We start from the raw sequence: 21,601 nt of genomic DNA on the forward strand, positions 1-21,601 counted from the left end.
AAGTCCTTATCTACTATAGGTCCAAGAAGCACTAGTGAAACCTCTCGCGTCTAAGTTCAAACAGTCAAAAGGCCAACACATTCACACGTAACAGCTCACATCAACATTCACGTCATCATAGCATCACACATCAGCCACATGCTTTCATATAAATTCAACACACAAAAACAGTTCATAACCCTCATAATTTCCAACTTTTCACATCACTTTGTACCCTTCCACATGCATCAATATTTACTTACTTTCCAAAAATCATTTTCAAAACCCAAAATCACAATTTCCTCCACTTCCATATACTTTCCAAAAATTCAAAATTTTCATTACCTCATTTCAGGTTGAGTGCGATGAGTCGGATGTTGAGCCAATGACACTTTTGAAAACTTACTCAAAACAGAAAAAGACTCTTGGATCCAGAGCAGAAAGAAAACCTAGGCTCTGATACCACTCTGTCACGCCCGCATTTCCTAAGGATAGGAAGTACGGTGGACCGCGACTAGGGGAGGAATAAAGAAGCGGGGAAGAAAGGGGAGAACAAGAATACTTGACCCGAAAACGTTTAATTAGAGGAAGTTCACTTCAAAACAAAGTACTGTAGCGACATTTCTAAAGTTAAAGTAAACAGAGTTTAAATGAAAACATTGTATCGGATTACAAAGCAGCGGAACAGACCAAGAGATAGATAATGCCGAGTATGACGACACGACACCATCCAAAAGGCAAAGTAAAAACACAATTTTGACTTTAATTGCTCAACATCCGTCATCCCCATCGTCGCTCAACCTGCACATTAAGAAAACAACATGCAGGGCTGAGTACTTATTGCACTCAGTGGACACACGCCAAAATCATAGTTTGTCATGGCATATCAGTGTAACCTTGGGGTTTTAAGTGTAAGAAAATAATCCAAGTACACTAAAACATATTTCATAAATTCGACTGCGCAGTCATTTTCAGATATTGCCACCCTTATTCCCACCATCATACACTATCTGATCCAACGGGTGACAAGGGGCGTGGCCACACCCCAGGTCAACTAGACCGGCCAACTTGCTCTCAGATGGCTCCCGATCTCGTGTACACTAGCCTGAGGGTTCGCAGCCCAACAGACCCGAATTCGATTAAACATATGTGGTAAACCACTTCAGATAGGTTTCAAAACAAAACAGTTGGCAAGACAACCAGTTCACCTCCATAAACATTTCCGGAACAGCGTCCGTAGTAAAAATAACCCACAAAATAGTAGGGTAGAAAAGCCCACCTCAATTGCTTAGCTTTTAAATAGTTCCCTTCTTCAACCACAATTTCCTCGTAAAAGATCACCCTTTTGAAAGATAAATAAGTATCATAATTAGAATCAGGAAAGACGGGGTTTAAACGACAATGCATGATTCCTACGTGGATGACTTCGACATCTAGCACGTTACACGCACACACACTTAACAACATCTTATAAGTCAATCACACAAAAACACACGTCCGAAACACACCACGCACGCACCCGACACGCATACAACGTACTCAAGACGCGCACACGACACACACGCAACACTCATACCCCCGGCATACCCTCACTGTGCAAACGGCTCACTTGGCTCGGAAAAGGTTCGGAAAAAGGATCGGCGTCTCGGCCTGGCTCGGTGTCTCGGCCGCCTGGCTCGGCACCTCGGCCGGCTGTCTCGCCGCCTGGCTCGGTGTCTCGGCCGACCGTCTCGGCTGCCTGGCTCGGCACCTCGGCCGACTGTCTCGGCCGCCTGGCTCGGCACCTCGGCCGACCGTCTCGGCCGCCTGGCTCGGCACCTCTGCCGACCGTCTCGGCCGCCTGGCTCGGCACCTCGGCCGACCGTCTCGGCCGCCTGGCTCGGCATCTCTGCCGACCGTCTCGGCCGCCTGGCTCGGCACCTCGGTCGACCGTCTCGGCCGCCTGGCTCGGCACTGGCTCGGCGTCTGTCTCGGCATCTGGCTCGGCACCTGGCGCGGCACCTGTCTCGGCATTGGCTCGGCACCTGTCTCGGCATCTGGCTCGGCACCTGGCGCGGCACCTGTCTCGGCACTGGCTCGGCGTCTCGGCCGCTGGCTCGATCACGTGCACACAAACTTTCCCCCAACCAACGATTCTCAAACCTTATACGACAATCACAACACACATTCCACAACCCAAAACACACCCGAAAACATGAGATCAAACCTTCAAAACTCCCCACAACACTGCCCTAGGCCGAACCCCAAAACTCTCGGCCAACACACACAAACCACCCGAACCAAACGCTGATTCCTCCGAGCCATCTCTTGGCCAAATGCACCCACTTACCTCACAATATCAAAACACCCAGAAACACCCCCAATTCGCACAAACACATCACCCAAAAACATACATCTCGCAGAACTGCGCAGTTCACTTACAAAAACCATAATAAAATCATCCGACACCCAAAGAAGCTGAAATTTACACACCACACCCAAGACACATCCAAGTTTATACAGTTAAAAATTCGTATCAAAAAGAGATCGTTTGCTCAGTCAAAAAAGGGTCGGAACCCACTGTCAGTTATCACCAAAAACATGTTCAACACAAACACATAGTCACAAAACCTATTCAGCATCTAAACCATCCAAAAACGTCCTACATGCATGTTTTTTTCGAAATTATTAAGAGTTAGGGTCTTGGGTTACCTTTCCCGGATAGTTCAAACGTAGATCAAAAGCTTTCCCTACTCCGCTTCCAAATTCGGTACGAGAGAGATATCTTGACGAAACCAAGAAATAAATGAGAGGGAGTGAGAGGGAAAGAGAACCGAGAGGGAGAAGGAGGGAGAACTTACCGGCGAGAGGACGATAACGAGAGAGAGAGGAGAGAAAACGATTATGAGGGAGAGATGAGAGAAACCGATAGTGAGAGGGAGAGATGAGAGAAAAGAGAGAGTAACGGTTGTTGTGGGAGTGGGGAGGTTGAGAAATTTGTGGGAGAGGGGGAGGGGTTTTCGAAAAAGAGAGAGGGAGAGGGAGAGGAAAAGAAATTAATTAGTTAGGAGTAATTTAACCCATGACTTAATTAATTATCCCCCTTTACAAAAAGCTTAGGTAAATAATATAAATCAATTAAGACTTTCCACACATATCTTAACCAAGATATTCACAAAATCAAACCTTAACTAACAAGAAATCAAAATTTTTTTTCGGCTATTACAGTATATTTGTTGCTCAGAATTTGTATTCAAGAATTTCAAAACTGTTTTTTCCTATAATTATTTGACAAGTGTTTGTGACTCGAATTGTTAACCACGCTGGTGGGATAAGACATTACTCATTAGTACTTTCGTTTGGCTCCATCTTACTCTGGTGGAGACGGATATCATAATACTTTCATTTGGCTCCCCTCCGAACCGAATAAAGAGGAAATTAATTAAAGATTATGGAAAATCAAATTAAAAGGATATTAGTATAATTAGAATATATTTTCCATGTATAGCTAGAATTAGAGCCTATAAAAGGTTGTGTAACCATTGAGATAATCAATTTAAGTCATTCACAATGTAGTCTTTAAAGTTCTCCCCGTCTTTTACTTTTTTGCAATAGTCTTTTATTTTTCGCATTGTATTTTCTAACAGTTTCCAATGATTTCTTTTTCTTTCAGTAGACGAAAAAAAGGGGAAATTTTATTTGGAGAGTTTTTCTTTGAACTTCAGAATATAGAACTAGAATGTTAAATAAATGGGTGATGAAAGTTAAATAATTACCCTTCCGTTAAATTATTAAAATAAATTCTATATGGGTGATAACAAAATAAAAAATTCAATCACTCTTACTTTATTCAACTACTTTACTCTCTGTTATCTCTTCTACTTTTTTCATATATCTCTTATCTTACTTTATTTTCATTTTATTCATTCAACACTATTTCTTAATCATCGTGTCTAAGATTTCGATTGTTATTTTAATTTAATATAAATGTATTTTTTATAATTTTAATGTAATGTTTACTGTAAATTAAATTGGCTGAGAAAAATAAAATTAAAAAGAAATAAAATTAGTGAGAATAGATGGATGATTAAGAAATGAATAGTTATTGATGTTGTCCTTAGATAAAAGATGAAATAAAAAATGATTAAAAGTGGTGTGTGATGTTGTCCTTAGATAAAAGATGAAACAAAAAATGATTAAAAGTGGTGTGTGGTCCATAATAATAGACTAAGTAATAGTTAAGGGATGTGATGTACAACTAATGATTATTGTTGGATGGCCTAAATTTAATGCAATATGTACTCCTACTTCTTTTTTTTATCATATTTTTACTTATACTAAGATCAATTTTTTTTATTTCTAAATTAAATGCAATATGTACTCCTACTTTTTTTTATCATATTTTTATTTATATTTAGATCAATTTTGAATTTTGTATTTACATTACGAAACACAAAATTTACGCTTTACTCTTCCTTAAAACACCATTTTTGGGTAATTCTTTTGTTATTCTAGACTACAATTAACATTCCATAAATGTACTGGATTTTTTTGTTCCTGCTTTGGGAGAGACGCATGAGGGTTATGCGTCTCCCGTTAATAAAACGCATCAGGGAGATGCGTCTTACACAAAGACGCATGAGAGACATGCGTCGTCAATTTTTTATTTTTTTAAGAAGACGCATGAGCGTCATGCATCTTTCCGTAAAACGCATGAGCGTCATGCGTCACTATGTTTTTTTTTATTTTTTCAGACGACGCATTAGCGTCATGCGTCTTAGGGAGAGACGGATGAAGCTCATGCGTCTCTAATTTGCATAAATCAGACGGACCAGAGGCAGTAGCTCCCATTTCTGCTCGAGAGAAAGAGAGGGACGCGAAACTCAAGCGATTTCTTGGCAAAATTGGCGATTTCCCGTCATATTCAGGTAAGTTTTCTTCAATCTTTCAACATTTCTCCCTTATTTATTGTTTATTTGCATAATAGTAGGGTTTTTAATAAATTTATCTTAAACTTACTAAATTAGGGTTTATAGAAAAAAATTGGCTCTAATTGTTGTTGGTTTGTATATATATTTTTGCAGAAATCATGCAAGTATTTGTGAGTTTATATTGGGGTAGTAGAATAGTTCAACTTCCTCAAGTGGGTATTTGTTATGATCCTCCTCGTGCGAGAGCCTCCATCGTATTGAATTCGTGTGTTTCATTCTCTGAATTAGTTGCAATGATATGTGCTAAGATAAGAATAGATTCATATCAACACTGCATCGAAATATCATGGAGGCATTGTCTGTTTGGTACCGGTACGAGTTATATATGTACTGGGGTTGACAGTGATGAAAGTGTGATGTTTATGTTCAATGAGGCTCTAATTCTACTCATCATATTGAATTATTTGTTGAGTATTTGCCTGTTGGAAATTTAGAAATCCCACCAGTGGTTGATTATGGTGTTGGATCATCTACGAGGGTTGAACATATGAGCTTTGATTGTGGTATGAATGAGCAAACAGATGCTGATGATTGAAACGGTTAGGGCTCAGGGCGCTTAGGTGTCGTTCAAGTAAGGATACATCCTACTGGTCAGGATAGAGATCCTAATTAAACCTAGGCCCTGGATTCAAAAATTCCTCAACCCACTCCTACTGATCAGTATAGTGGTGGTAAGGGTCGAATCCCACAAAGATGGTGTGTTAAAACTATTGTGGTGATATTCTGGATGGTTTGGTTAGCTACCACGCTCGGGTTGAGTCTCTACCTAGGCAAGAACTTAAAGGTAATTTCCTACTGACTAGAATGGGGAAAGTAGTGTAGAGGTGCAGCTGTGTACGTGGAAATGGGGAGACATTTTTGTAACAGAAAATATTTGGAAGGTACGGGATTCTATTTTGGGCTAGACAGAATATTCAGAGGGTAGTGGTAGTCATGGTGACTAGGCCGACAGATTTGCAGGTTATAACTAAAAGTAAAGGACAAAAAGCAAAAAGCATCTAAAAAGCAAAGTGGTCCCCAACATTAGACTTGGACATCATCTTCTTCAACAACACAAACTAAAATCAGAAAATAATTCCAGATTCAACACAGAAACACAGTTTATCAATTCGCGAACACAGATCCACAAATAAGAACACCAAATCTGAAATCAAAACACAGAAACTGCAACTCCGCGTACTGGTCAACAGGAAACGAAACGCACTCAAACTAAACTTCACATGCAGCGATTCACTCACAATCGAACAGTTCCACGTTTAACTAAGGAAATTGCGACGGAAACAAGGAAAGAAAAGATTCAGCACTTAAAACACCAAGGAACCTTAGATCTAAGCTAACTAGGCGGAATAGGAAGGAAAAGAAATCAACACCATAACTGAACGGAAATCAACTTCTTAGCATTAACACGTTCGGATCTTCAACAAGTACTTCAAAAGCAGAAAATATCCAAAAGCAAGCAAAGATCCAACGTAAGGAAAACAAGTAAATTAAACTACGAAAGCGAATAAAAGTGTTTTGCCACTCCGGGCGATGAAATCTCTAAGCTACGGTCTTGCTGGCTGGAACGGACGATTTGGAACTCCGGGAACATCTAGATCTTCAAGTGACCATGGCAGTGGCGAGGAACGAGATTCTGGACTGGGCTGAAAGACTAAACTCCGAGAGAACTCTCCTAAAAGTGATGATGATGAACGACTCTCTTTTTTTTCTCCAAGTGGCTTCCTTTTATAGGGAGGCTTACCCTTGATTTTTAGGGTGAGACCTTGCGGTGAAATGACTTCTTTGCCCTTAATTGTGATTGAGCAGTCCCAGCTATCCTCATTCTCCATCTCGAGCCATTTTTGCATGTATACTGGTCAGTACGTAATCGTCCTGACGCCCTTTTCACTTGAAGTGTCTGAAACTCTGCCTACTGGCTAGAACGCTTACCCTGCACGCTTAAGCAACTAGTTTTGCAGATATAATTCAATTATGCACATCATACTGACCCGTAACCTGGGCCTAGAATACGACTTATCAAACTGCTCACACTTACCACATGCTTGTCCTCAAGCGTGAAGAACAAACAAAAAGGAATAAGTCGAATTATAGCCTGGTTACTCCCCTGACCGACTCTACCTAAACTAGACTCTATAATACAACGACGCAAAGAAAAACACTTGGTCAAACACAGAAAAAAACACACAAACACAAATAAAAACTAAAACACAAAGATTGGGCTATATTTTCAACCATCCCTTACCTCGGGATCTGGTGCAATCCGGCCTTAGACAGCCCTGAACTTCTGCCACCCCCCATTCCTCCTGGTCAGTATATCCGCTTGTCAAGATCGCTCAAACTCTCGGCCAAACACTAGATTCACTCGGTCTCTCATACCTCACCAGGAATGTTGGGACCGCATTCTCTCAATATGCTCAACCACACTTGCTTCGGACTTGGATCTCACGTGCAGCTACTGAAGGGCTTAAAGGCTTGTAATGGGGCTATTGGGTTGTAGTGTTTTGGGGTAGATGTTCCTAAGGCTCTAAGTTTCAACATTTCTATTTTATTGATGTGGGGGGGAACTGTGTGCATTAGGCTTCTGATCAGTTGCTTCTTAGCTGGCGCTTCTGGCTTGGGTCTCCAACTGGTCAGTATCATCTTGTGGCTTTGCCACCCTTATTCCTTCTCTTTTTTTTGTGTGGTCAAGTTTCTGACTATTTTTCTCCACATTCTTCTCTCTCTTTTTTTTTCTTTTTCCTTTGTGGCTTCGCCACCCTTATACCTTCTTCTCTCCCCCCCTTTTTTTTTCTTTTTGTGGACCCGGGATAACTCCCTGGTCGATTTTCTTCCGAACTTTCTTGCCCAGCTGGAGTCTGCTCTCTTTCACATCTTTCTGGCCAGTAAGCTTCATTCGCCTCATGCCTTGCACACACACAGCCCCAGTGGCTAGGGGTATTTATCTGGGTAAAAGAGTTGGGAAAAGAGGTTCTAAGGGTGGTTTTTTTTTTTTTTTTTTAACGGAGGGGGGTTTCTTACTGCCTTCAGTGTTTGCTACCCGTGGTCACTTCATCCTAGGCAAATTGTGGCAGCCTCTCCTTCTTTTCAATATTTGTGGAAAGTGCTTCCACTTTAAGCTTATAACTCACATTTGAAGAGGGCTTTCGCGTTTGGCTCTAAGTATGGGCTTTTCTCTCATACTCACATCATCTATCCTGACTAGGAGGTACTAGGGAGGGTGGTTTCGGTTTTCCAGCATGTCTTATTTCCCTCAGTTCCCTTCACCGTCAGCTCAAGACGGTTGAGTTTTAAGCCCAATCAACACACAAAATAAAAAAAAACTAAACTTAACAGGACACTAACACAAGCACGAACACAAAAACTACACATATACACATACTCATCATACTGGTCATTGCGTCCCCCCTCCCACTTCACAAGTGTCTGCCCTCAGATAAGGCTGTGAAGTGGAAAAGGTAATGACCAGTATGATGGACACATAGACAAACATACAGAAACAACAAATTAAAACTAAAACTTCTCACACTTAGACTATGGAATAGGCTAAGTGGGAGAGTTTGAAAACCTAAACAGACCAACAAAACACACATATATATAAAACTCCTCACACTTAGGCCGTGCAACGGACTAAGTGTGAGTCAACATGCGTACGAAACAAGAAAAAGAAAAAAAATAAAAACATGCTACACAGAAACAAACACCAACAATTATGAAAAAAAAAACTTAAAAACAAACAGAAAGCTAAAAATAAAACTAACTTGTCAGGGTGGGGGGTGGTATAGCGAAGTCTCCTGCTCCTCCGTGGGGCAGGTGGTGTAGGCTGCTTTTCCAGGGGTTCCTCTTCCGTTCCAGTGTGATCCTCACTTTTCTTCGCCGGTTCCTCGGCCTCTGCCGGCACCTCGGCGTTCTCTTCCTCGGGCTCGTCTATCATTGTCTCTGGTGGGTGGGTCTCATCGTCCTGGCCTCCATGGCCGCTTGTTCCTGTAGCTGGTTCCTTCTTCCGGCTGGTCACTTCCTTCAACAACTCATCTATCACGGATGCCATTCGGCCCATCTCCGTGATCAATCGATGGTTCTCCTCTCCTAAAGTAGTCACTAACGTCTCCATAGCATCTTGCCTCTGAGCCAATGTCCTCTGCTCTGCAGATCCTTCCAACATCCGTTCCACTACTCCCGCTAGCTTGACCATCTCTGCTTTCAACTGCTTATTCTCCTCTCTAACTTCTTCCATTGCTTTCTCCATTCTGGCTTGACGCTGTTCCTGGTCTGATGCCAATCCGATCATTTCTGCCCTTATCTGTCTGCTTTCCTCCGCTATTTCCTCCACAGCTTTTTCCATCCCCTCTTGCCTCTGGTCGTGTGCCGGAGCTTCATGAGCTGCTGCTAACCGAGCAGTGGGTACAGCTTCCTCTCCCATCGCATAGAAGTGTGGCACGCCTTGCCTCATGTACACCGCATTCGTCCGGACGAACATGGGGGTATCAAACAATCCTGGGGCGTCCACCATCGTCAAGGGGGTTAAGTCTTCGTCCTCCGAAACGGTGATGTTGTCTCTCACAAAGATTCCCAATATATGGCAGAGGGAAATATTCCGTGCTGGGTGGGTAGCGATGAGGTGACATGTGTATGCAGTCCAGAACCCTAAGTGCAACTTCCTGCCTTTCTTGGCACACCACATAAGATACAGCTCCGTCATCGATGTCCGGACTGCCAAATTGGACTGTCCTAAAAGGTTGTAATCCAAGAAGAGTTGAACGAGACGTAGATTAGGATCGTTGAGATGGATAGATCGAAAGATAGTGGACTGAAATTGTCCTGCCCCGGGGTGAGTAAGTTCTTCCCAAGCTACCTGGGGCTCGAATTCCACATGCCTGCGGGGAATCCCCCGCTCCCTATCTCTCCACTCGGGCCCTATGGACTCCTCCAAACTGCATATTCCTAGCCGAAGAGTCCATTCAATCAAATTCATCCTAATCTCACCTCCAAATACTCTGAAACTGATACACTCTACATCCAAATCCGTTGTGACCTTGAATCGAAAGGTCGCGAAAAATTCTTTGGCCAAATCGATCGGAACATTCAAATTCTCATTTCTTAACAGCCATTCAAAACCCAACTCATGCACAAGGGCGAGAAACGATTCCCGAACCTTCAATTCATCTAAAGAGGGGAGATGAATTACCTTTCCACACTTAACCTTCTTGCCTTTTGCGTTCTTGGTGCGATAGATGGATTGGAGCTCCTTGGAGTCAAAATATTTCATCCCCTTCACCACGTCATCTGTGAGCTCCACCGTCCAACGCTTATATCGGAGTGGTTCTGCAGGTGGATGCAATAATTCCCGATGATCGTTAGGGAGTTGCTGCTCCTTGTACTCCTCATCTTCCATGGTCGTATCGCTATCGGATTCAGATTCTTCACTGATCTCATATTCACTGTCACTCTGTGTTTGCCGGTTTGATGGGGTCCTCGGGTCAGCCTCCGTGATCACTATGCCTGTGTTCACGGTACGCGGTTTTTTGGTACTCGGCTTGTTCTTCACAACGACTTTTCCTTTCCTTTTTCTTTCTATCTGGTACCTGGCTTCCTCCTCAGCTTGGAGTAAGGCCTCGTCCTTCTCAAATCCAGCAGACCTTCCTGACTCTGATGTGAGGTTCGGTCCCCCAGCCATTCCTTCCGTTGTCATGCCCGGTTCGTTCTGTACTGGAGACACCCCTGTGTCTTCCTGATCAGTAGCTTGAATAGGTTCACCTTCAGCCTTCTTCGGAGTGGCTCGCTCTTCCTCGCTTGCGATCTCTATGGGGTCCTCCGCCGTGTTCGGTTTTGCCCTGCTGGAGGCCCACTTACCCAAACAACATTGCGACACCCTCTGCGGCTTGGGCGAGTCTGCCTTGGGGTCTGCTTTCACCACCAGTTTTCGCCTGACCGGAATCGGCTTTACAACCTGAGGTGCCACTGGGGTGGGTGCTTCTACTTCCGGCTCTGCTGTCTTTGTTCCTGCGTCCTTGGCTTCCGTAGACGCAGTACCTTCCTCTTCTACTAGTACTTTATCATACCCGGCTTTCACTTGGGGGTCTACTGGTTCTTTTTCTTTACTCGGTACCTCTCCTTCCCCTCCTACCAACTGGAAAGGTCGGCCTTCCGGTATGGTTCCTGATGTGGCTTCTCCCTGTTTCCTACTGCCCCCAATGCGAGGTCTAGACCCTCAGCCATTGGTGCAGTGTCCTCTTCTCTCCGGTTGACCCTGTTCAGAATCGAGTCAAATTCTTCGTCTGTCATGAGGCCTTGTTTTCTGGCTGATTCATTCAAATCTATTTCTGGCCTTCTCACTTCTTGAAATACCGGCTCCGCTTCGGGCGTTCTCTCTGTACCTTCGCTCCCCTCTGGAGTCGTCTTGCCTTAGCTTGACTTTTTCTTACGCTCCTCAGAGTCGGAGTCGTAATGTGCGGCGATAGCGTCGAGTTCTACCGATTCCGGTACTGAAACTGCTGCATGACTTACCGGCACAGGCGGAGCTTCGCTGGATGTGGTTCCGACGCCTCCCGTTTGGCCGAAACTGGTCAGAGCCGTCGTCCAGTCCCTAGTTGGGTCCTGTTGGCGAAGAAATGCCATCATGGCATCCATGGAAATCATAGGTGGTGGCTGAGCGACGGGTGCTGGTGGGGTTGGCTGTGGTCGTGCCTCCGGGGTTTCTCGGCGGCTGGGTTTGGTTTTCTTGGCGAATGCTTTCTTACCCATGAGCGGAAATTACGATCTGGAAATTAGGGTTGGGAGTCGGCGGAGATGAAAGAGAAATTTTTCGAGAGATAGTGTAATTGCAAAATGAGGTTGTGAGGGGAAAAAGTAAAGGCGGTATGGTTATGTGGGAGAGAGAATGCAAGTTCCAGGTGGGCTTCTAACCGGTTATCAGGCGGAAGCCGGTGCGACGTTAGACGGGAAGGGTCGGTTGAGGTTTCTGGCCTTCTGATTGGTCGCGCGTTCTTTGTCCTTGCTCACCGCCATTTTTTTCCGCTGCCACCCTGCAACAAGCTGCACAAGCTTTGAATTCAAAATTTTCGTCCTCTCCAGTTAATTTTCATATACTTACTAAAAACGAAACTAATTCAGAATGGGGCACTTAAATAAAAGTTTTGAATAGCATCGGGGCTAATTCCCACTAAATCTGTAAGACTCCAACCAATCGCCTTCTTGTTCTTGCTCAGCACGGTCAGTAGCCTAGCCTCTTGTTCCTTCGTAAGGCTGCTACTGATGATCACTGGATATGAGTTCACCTCTCCGAGGAAGGCAACTTCAAATTTAGTGGTAACTTCTTCAGCTCAACTTGAGGTGAAAGTGTGTCTTCGGGTAGAGGGTTTTTCTCAATCTCTCCTTCTTTTTCTAAATCTCCCTCCGATGGTTCTTCTATACTGGCTGGTAGCTGAACCCCTGCGGCTCCAATGAACTCCGATTTCCGAAAGAATTCCTTGATTGCTGCTTCTATTTCCTCATCATTTAACCCTTGGCTACTGATCAGATCACACCATGCAGCAGCTTCGACGTCAGCCTGCTCATAAACATCTAACGCTTGGAGTTTCTCCTGCAATAGTTCGGTCTCAAGAAAATCTTGGACAAGGGGGTCAATCACATCAACATAACACAAATTTTCAGAATCAATCGGTTTCTTCATGGCTTCATTGATATCAAAAGTGAATTTCTCTCCATGAAAATCAATGCAAATTGTCCCCTCGGCCATGTCCACTATTGTCTTAGCCGTTCTAAAAAATGGCCTTCCTAACAACACTCCACTAGATTCCCTAGCTTCATGCTCACTCATTTTGATCACATAAAAATCAGCAGGATAGGTAAAATCATGCACTCTTACTAACACGTTTTCTAAAACTCCCTCAGGACTTATGCACGACCTATCAGCCAGTTGGATCAACACCCTAGTATTCGACAATCTAACTCCCTTCAATCGGTTATAGATAGACAATGGCATGACATTTAGGGATGCCCCAAATCACACATTGCATGTTTGACCTTCACATCTCCTATAGCTATAGGCAGAGTGAACATACCTGGATCGGCTCTCTTGGGTGGCAACTTCTCTTGCACTATTGCTGACGCTATCCCTTCCACCATAATCTTGCCATCCTTCTGGGCCTCTACCCAAGCTATGAAGTCCTTTATGAATTTCCCAGAGGGGGTGGTAGCTTCACACGGCTTGGAAGAATGTATGGTGACTTCCAACTTCCCAAAAATCGACAAGTAGTCAACCGGGTTCTCTTTCTTCCTCTTTGTAACAAATCGGAATGGGAATGGTGTGTCTCCCCTTTTTCCTCCTCTACTGGTTTCCTCAGCAACCTTCTTGGAGTTTTTCTTGGGTAGTTCCTGGGTCTGAGCCTCCATTCTGGGCTCTACCTCTTGAGGAGGTTCCTTCCTGGTCAAGTAGGGGTGTCGGGTTCACCTCGTACACTGGTGTATCATCCAAGAAGAATGGATCTTTCATCCGAGGCATAGTTCCTCCCTATATCTTCTTCCGCTGAAATGGTATCACCTCCTATCTTCCGTTCCATGGGATCCTCCACCAGGTTGTTTCGGTTGAGGCGCGTCATAAGTGGTTCCTGACCTCCAACGTAACCTTACTCACATTTGCCTTTTCGGGCATTGGATTGTAGATGGGAGGTTTCCCTGCATTTCCCTTCAATCACCCACCGAACTTGGGCCAGTTGAGCTAAATGCCTATTCATCATATCCATGTTCGCCTTATGTTCCTTCTGGGCGTTTTGCATCCTCTGCACGACCTCATTATGGGATTGCAATTCTCCTTTGATGCTCTGTTGTGACGCTAGCATTTCACCCATCATGTCCTCAACGGATCTCCTTGACCTGTTCGAGTTTTGGAAATGACTTGGCCCTTGGTGTGATAGTTATGGGAGTTTTGCTGGCCTTGATTAGGCGGGTATTGGTTATATTGGGCAGGAGGGGTGTACTGATCTTGAGGATATTAATTCTGGTGCTGGTCTTGGAATTGATTTTGGTTCTGATGGTTTTGGGGTCCTGGGTTTGGCTGATTTTGGAAGTTTTGGAAGTTTCTCTGGTGGGGTGGCACATAGACAGGGTTCGGGTTCTGGTTTTGTGGGTTTTGGTTTTGGGAATGTTGGTTTCTTCCTGACCAGTTGGGCTGGTAGTCTGGGTTTGCTGGTCCACGGTTAGGGTTTTGGTTCGGATGAGGGTTATACTGGTTCTGACCTTGGTTCTGATTTTGGTTCCCGTCACCCCATCGGAAGTTTGGATGATCCCTCCATGGTGCATCCCGTTGCCTACCTTGAATCCAATGCCCACTAGAATTGAAGTACCCCGCAGCATTAACTTGCTCCATATTCCCGAAGTCAGTAGGCTGATCATAGTTTGGTCCTTGATTTCCCTGCTCTGCACCCTTGTAATTCCCAGTTGGGGGTGGAGTGCTCTTCTCGATAGCACTCAGAAGTGACTTTTTCAGCTCATCCATTTTCAAATCTATTTTCTGCTCCAGTGTATTTTCCTGATCAGTAACCGAGGCAACGGCAGCCCGCTCTCGGTTGTATCCTTCCCTTGAATGGTCATACTCTTTCTTTGCATTCAATAGCTTCCTTAGGACTCTCTTTGCTTCGCTAACCCGTAATTGCGTGAAGCTTCCTCCTGACGATGAATTTGCCAAGTCCTTGGTTACCGCGTTCATGCCTTCGTAGAAAGTATGATGTACTTCAATGTCCGCCATGCGATGGTTGGGACATGATTCCAAAAGACCCATGTATCTTGCCCAATAATCACTCAAGGGCTCATCATACCCTTGCTTCACATTAGTTATTTCCCTCTTCAGCGCGCTTGTCTTGGATGACGGAAAAAACTCGCCCAGAAATGCTGACTTGAAATCGGCCCAAGTCTCAATAGAGTTGGGGGGCAGGCGCATGAACCAGGTGTTAGCTTCCCCCTTGAGCACAAATGGCAAAGCCTTCAGCCTATAATCAACCTCAGTTGCTCCTGCTGGTCTCCTCTGCGCCCTACAAATTTTGCAAAACTCATGAAGAAACTCATACGGCCCTTCGTAGCTCTTCCCGCAGTACGTAGGCAGGATCGCGATCACATGAGGCTTCACATCGCAGGCGGTTTGCCCTGGAGTAACGACTATGGCTTGCGGGGGTTCACCTTCAGTATGCGCGTTCAGCGTCCCGATCTCCGGGTCCTCATCTCCCTGGTTGGCCATTTCCCTTGGGTTGCCTTCCAACCGTGGTATCTCTTCTGGTATCGGTCCCTCTATGGTGCCCTTCTCTTCGTCACTACTCGTGCCTAGGTCAGACAAGGTGGTCGACAGGCCAGAACGAGTGGTTACGAGTATAGATCCTCGCTGAAGTATCTTCGGTCTCCCCTGGTCAGGAGCCGAACTGCTTCTCATAAACTGAAATGAAAAGAAAAGAAAAAGAAGATTATGCACAATATATACGCCAAAGTATCACACACAAAAGTAACTAGTAACGCCATCCATCCCCGGCAACGGCGCCATTTGAAACGGTTAGGGCTCAGGGCGCTTAGGTGTCGTTCAAGTAAGGATACATCCTACTGGTCAGGATAGAGATCCTAATTAAACCTAGGCCCTGGTTTCAAAAATTCCTCAACCCACTCCTACTGATCAGTATAGTGGTGGTAAGGGTCGAATCCCACAGAGATGGTGCGTTAAAACTATTGTGGTGATATTCTGGATGGTTTGGTTAGCTACCACGCTCGGGTTGAGTCTCTACCTAGGCAAGAACTTAAAGGTAATTTCCTACTGACTAGAATGGGGAAAGTAGTGTAGAGGTGCAGCTGTGTACGTGGAATGGGGAGACATTTTTGTAACAGAAAATATTTGGAAGGTACGAGATTCTATTTTGGGCTAGACAGAATATTCAGAGGGTAGTGGTAGTCATGGTGACTAGGCCGACAGATCTGCAGGTTATAACTAAAAGTAAAGGACAAAAAGCAAAAAGCATCTAAAAAGCAAAGTGGTCCCCAACATTAGACTTGGACATCATCTTCTTCAACAACACAAACTAAAATCAGAAAATAATTCCAGATTCAACACAGAAACACAGTTTATCAATTCGCGAACACAGATCCACAAATAAGAACACCAAATCTGAAATCAAAACACAGAAACTGCAACTCCGCGTACTGGTCAACAGGAAACGAAACGCACTCAAACTAAACTTCACATGCAGCGATTCACTCACGATCGAACAGTTCCATGTTTAACTAAGTAAATAGCGACGGAAACAAGGAAAGAAAAGATTCAGCACTTAAAACACCAAGGAACCTTAGATCTAAGCTAACTAGGTGGAATAGGAAGGAAAAGAAATCAACACCATAACTGAACGGAAATCAACTTCTTAGCATTAACACGTTCGGAACTTCAACAAGTACTTCAAAAGCAGAAAATATCCAAAAGCAAGCAAAGATCCAACGTAAGGAAAGCAAGTAAATTAAACTACGAAAGCGAATAAAAGTGTTTTGCCACTCCGGGCGATGAAATCTCTAAGCTACGGTCTTGCTGGCTGGAACGGATGATTTGGAACTCCGGGAACATCTAGATCTTCAAGTGACCATGGCAGTGGCGAGGAACGAGATTCTGGACTGGGCTGAAAGACTAAACTCCGAGAGAACTCTCCTAAAAGTGATGATGATGAACGACTCTCCTTTTTTTCTCCAAGTGGCTTCCTTTTATAGGGAGGCTTACCCTTGATTTTTAGGGTGAGACCTTGCGGTGAAATGACTTCTTTGCCCTTAATTGTGATTGAGCAGTCCCAGCTATCCTCCTTCTCCATCTCGAGCCATTTTTGCATGTATACTGGTCACTACGTAATCGTCCTGACGCCCTTTTCACTTGAAGTGTCTGAAACTCTGCCTACTGGCTAGAACGCTTACCCTGCACGCTTAAGCAACTAGTTTTGCAGATATAATTTAATTATGCACATCATACTGACCCGTAACCTGGGCATAGAATACGACTTATCAATGATGTTGGATTGAATACTCAAGAGAATGTTCAAGATAATGTTGATGTTCATGTTGTACGAAGAGACCTTGATCCACCATTGTCGTCATCATTATCTGATACTATTTTAAGTATGATTCTTCAGGTGATGTTTCTAGTGATGAGGAGATAGTGTGTAAACCCGTCGTGCTAGGCGAACAACCACTTCCAGAATACGTTCACAGTGGGTTGAAATATTTTAGCAGACTACCGAGCGGTCCTTCTGAGGTACCTGATGTTGGTAATGAACACAGTACCATGTACTGGGATGAATCACACCCGTATCGGATTAATGCGGGAATAAAATTTGATACCAAGCTGCATGTGAAGACTGCTATTACTATGTGGAGTCTGAGGCAACACCGACAATTTAGGGTGGTTGAGAGCAAATTAAGAAGGTGGCATGTAGTATGCAAATAACCAGCAAGGAGGACAAAAGATGGGGTAGCTATTATCAGCAAGACCGACGCTGAAAAAGCGAATGAATGTTCGTGGGAAGTTTCTGTTACACAAAGGTCCCATGATGGTATGTGGGAAATTAGGATGTGGGTGGGACGCTATAGTTGTGAAGGCCATCGTAATGATAGAGGATATGCTAACTTTTCATCATCAATGATCGCTTTGTGTATTCACCATCAATTGCTAAAAAATGCCGAGTACAAAGGCGCAACCGTAAGAAATTTTGTTCATGGCAGATTTCATGTGGTAGTCAGTTATAAGAAGGTGTGGTATGCACGGAGAAGGGCTATAGAGATTGTATTTGGTGGATGGGAGGAGTCATTTAGGGATTTGCCAAGCTACATGCTTGAACTGCAGTCAAGGAATCCAGACACAATTGTTGAGTGGAGGCACAATGAGTTGTTGAGCCAGGGACGTAATAAAGTCTTCTATTACGTTTTCTGGGCACTTGGGCATGCTATTCATGCTTTCCAAGAGTGCCAACCAGTTTTAACAATAGACGGGACTCACCTTCGAGGAAGATTTAAAGGTAAGTTGCTTGTTGCTTGTGGTGTTGATGCTAACAAGAAATGTCTGCCGATTGCATATGCTGTTGTTGATGAAGAAACTGGAGACAGTTGGGAGTGGTTTTTGGATCATGTAAGAATTCATGTGGTAAAATACCAAAGGGAGGTGTGCATCATTTCGGATAGACATAAAGGAATCGTTAAGGCGATGCGTTCTGATGAATGGAAAAAACCGCCGATATGTCACCACAAATTTTGTTTGATCCATTTGAGGAAAAATATCTTGACGAAACTTAAGGGTAAGGGCTCTAATGTGAAAGGCATGGTATGGGCATTGGGTGTCACAACTCAAGTACGTAAATACATGCGAAGGTGACGTGCACTACGGGAGCAAAGTCTTGTTGCGATACACGAGCTCAACAAAGCCAAAAAAGAAAATTGGTCTCTTTGTTACAATGATGAACGGAGATGGGGGTGACCTCGACAAACATGTCAGAGAGCTTCAACATCGTGTTGAAAGGTATAAGAGAGTTGCCAATTAGAGGTTTGGTTGATCTGACATTTTGGAGAACAGTGCAGTGGTGGGCAGATAATAAAACAGAAATACAACATACCGAAGGTCAATTAACCCCGTGGGCAAGGGACAAACTTGCTGCGAATGATGCGAAGGGACAACTACATTACTGTTCAGTACTTGACCGAGAATTGGGTCATTACCAAATTCTAAGCCATCCACATTTCGAAAATGGACAGGCAAAGGGCAATAACAGACAAGAGGTCGAGTTTTTGGATTCAAAGTGCACTTGTGGGAAATGGCAGATGTGGAGAGTTCCTTGTTCACATGCGTGCGTCGTTGCTAGAGATAGAGGTAACACTATGTTTGAACTCATTGATAAACACAACCACAAAGCTACATGGGAAGCACAGTACTCTGGTGGCCCATTTCACGCACCAAGACACGAAGACTATTGGGCTAAACCTGGATGGAAATTGCGTATCACCCCTAAGCAGTTGCTTCCTCGAAAGCGCGGACGAGGCAGAACAAGGAGGATTCCTAATCAAATGGATGTCCGCGAGGAAGATGAGCCGAGAGCTCCCCGCAAGTGCAGGAATTGCGGCGTAGAGGGGCATGACAGAAGAAATTGCTCAGTCGGTCGTATTATGTAGGATCCTTCCACTTCTTGCAGTGCACGTATTTTTTTTCTCAATCTTTAATTTTCAGAAATTTAATTTACCTTTATTTGGTGGATCATGTAATGAGAAATCATACTATTTCTGTTGTAACAGGACTTGTGTTGGCGAAGACAGTGTTTTTACTGCGGTTGGATAAAAAGCATGTTACTTTTATGACTTTAACATTAATTACTATTGCTGTTTTTACAACTGCCGGATATGGATGTCACTAAAGCATGCTCCTTGATCACAGACAAATCTGTGTAATTATATGTTATTATTTATTTAATATTTTGGGCAAATGGGAGGGGGGTTCGGCCTCAAATAATTAATTTCATTTGTTGATGAGTTTTAATTATATTAATAGGCCATGTAAAATTTCACAGATGCAATTGCAATCCCTCTAACTAGACATGCATATTCCAACAACATTATAGAAAAAGATCTTTTCCTTGAATTTTAGCCGTAACCCTTCCATTTATCATACTACACCACAATAAGCAACATGATCTATCACATACTAAAAACTGTATTGCAAACAACCAAATTAAATTCAAACAGAAACATGAAATAATTGAAGCATAATCCAATCATATATCAATTTCATACATTTTGCACAATATAAAAAAACTAATATGATCTATCACATTTTGCACAATATGATCTATCACATGTATACTTCACTTATACGACGATGGAGTGTATTTCGACGGTTCAATCCCCTTATTCTTCCTAGTTGACAATCTCTTGTACACTTTGCTCATGATCTTCACAACCCCGCCGCGTGATGAACCCTCCGCAACTGGTCGAGGTTGGACATGGATGTTCTGAACAACCTCTTCTTCCTCATTTTCCTCTTCTCTTTCATCATTTTCTTCTTCTCCTTCATCATCATCTCCTTCTTCAACTTGTACAGGAGGCACAAACTGATAATTTTGGAAGAATGAATCGACTGATGCTCGGGCTCCACTCCATTGCGGCACATCTTGGCTTTGTGAATAGGGGCGACGATTCCAATCAGGCTCAAGTTGGCTTGGAGAATACAGGGGACGGTCCCACTGTGATTGAGACTCATGCGCCGGATATGAAGACCACTGAGGTAGGTCACGCTCTGGATTCATCGGCTCTGGTACTACATAATCGGGATGCGGCTGCAACATCCTAAACTGCTTTGTGAAACCGTGTCCACCAGTCCGAACAGCAGGTACTCCACAACGTGGTGGAAGTACTTGTGGTTGATAAGGCATGACCACATCTTGGTGTTGGGAAGCCGGGTACTCCATGACATCGGCGTGGTTCGTAGACTAAAGGACATGTCTAGCAATTTCTCGAATTTGTCGCATTCTTAGGTCCATTTCTTCTTCAGTAGTTAAATGAAAAACCTGCTGAAAACCCCCAACCTAGATAAAAAAAAACATACAAATATCAATATGAAACAATCTATAACACATGAAAGCTTATAGTTTAATATAACAAACTTACAAGTAATCTCATCGAAGAAGTCGACTCGTTCATCCCAGCAGTTAACCGTAGCCCAGGCTGAGTCAGGTACGTCACTGTTATCTTGTTATACCACGCCATGCACTCCGGACTCATAGGAATGTTAATGGACATCGTTACGACGTCTTCGGTTGTCTGTAACCTTTCATACCTCAGGTCCCATTCCCCAATGTAGAACTGATGCGTGTTTTCCCAATTGTTACCCTTCTTACCACGCCGATCATTTTTGCCCAAATGATCGGCATTTTTTAGCATCCTATCTACATATTGAGGAATATCCTGGTACCGATTAAACTGTCGACGCACTCGTCCAGCCTCATGTGCCTCGACATAGGACCAACACACCAAGTAAGTGTCGCACAAGGAACATCCATTCACATCACTGCAGTAGTCAGGAAGTATGCAATGTGCATATGGCGTCCACACAAACTACAAACCAGCAATGCAAACGCTAAATTAACTTCATAATAAATTCATAAATTAAGTCAACATTAAAATAATATTCACCTGGTCCGGTCTAATCAGGGATATTTGATCACGGTAATGCTCAACCGAATATCTAGGAGCACTTCATATTTGCGTAGTTCCTTTCCACCTATAAATAAAATTGATGTAAAAAAATAACCCAAGATGGATAAACAAATAAATATTTAAATATATACCTAGCGCCACATGGCGTATATGGCTCGTGCACGAGTGCTCCTATGAACGACGACCTCAATGTGGGCATTCTTTCCCACGCCCATAGCTGCAGAAGCATCATAGGCCCGCTCAACTCTTTCCTCTTATACATGGAAGCCTCGCACAGATAATGATACAGGTAGGACAAAGCTGCACTTCCCCAACTAATAGTTTGCACCTCGTCCGGATCCTCAAATGCATTCAACTACATAAAAGGAACCTTACACCCCGTGGTGTCTGGTAGAATGAGACCTCCTAATAAAATTAGGGCATGGATACGTGCCCTTTGAATGTATACATATGTA

The 21,601-nt window shown here is 43.7% G+C and overlaps 1 protein-coding gene across 1 annotated transcript; it reads right to left on the reverse strand.

Annotated features, from left to right (window-relative positions):
- Positions 1–19,795: 19,795 nt before the first annotated feature.
- Positions 19,796–21,132, reverse strand: LOC121800770. The gene is made up of 2 exons (XM_042200276.1): positions 20,598–21,132; positions 19,796–20,515 (listed from the first exon to the last, which is right to left on the reverse strand). Exon 2 carries the CDS (start codon positions 20,396–20,398, stop codon positions 19,796–19,798), a length of 603 nt encoding a protein of 200 aa, XP_042056210.1. The 5' UTR covers positions 20,399–20,515; positions 20,598–21,132.
- Positions 21,133–21,601: the final 469 nt, after the last annotated feature.

This window comes from Salvia splendens, chromosome 4 (assembly GCF_004379255.2).
Source record: "Salvia splendens isolate huo1 chromosome 4, SspV2, whole genome shotgun sequence".
In the NCBI taxonomy this organism is placed as follows: Eukaryota; Viridiplantae; Streptophyta; class Magnoliopsida; order Lamiales; family Lamiaceae; genus Salvia; species Salvia splendens.

Coding starts and splice junctions, on each gene's coding strand:
- LOC121800770 (XM_042200276.1), bottom strand. CDS start 20,398: ATGGAGTACCCGGCTTCCCAACACCAAGATGTGGTCATGCCTTATCAA.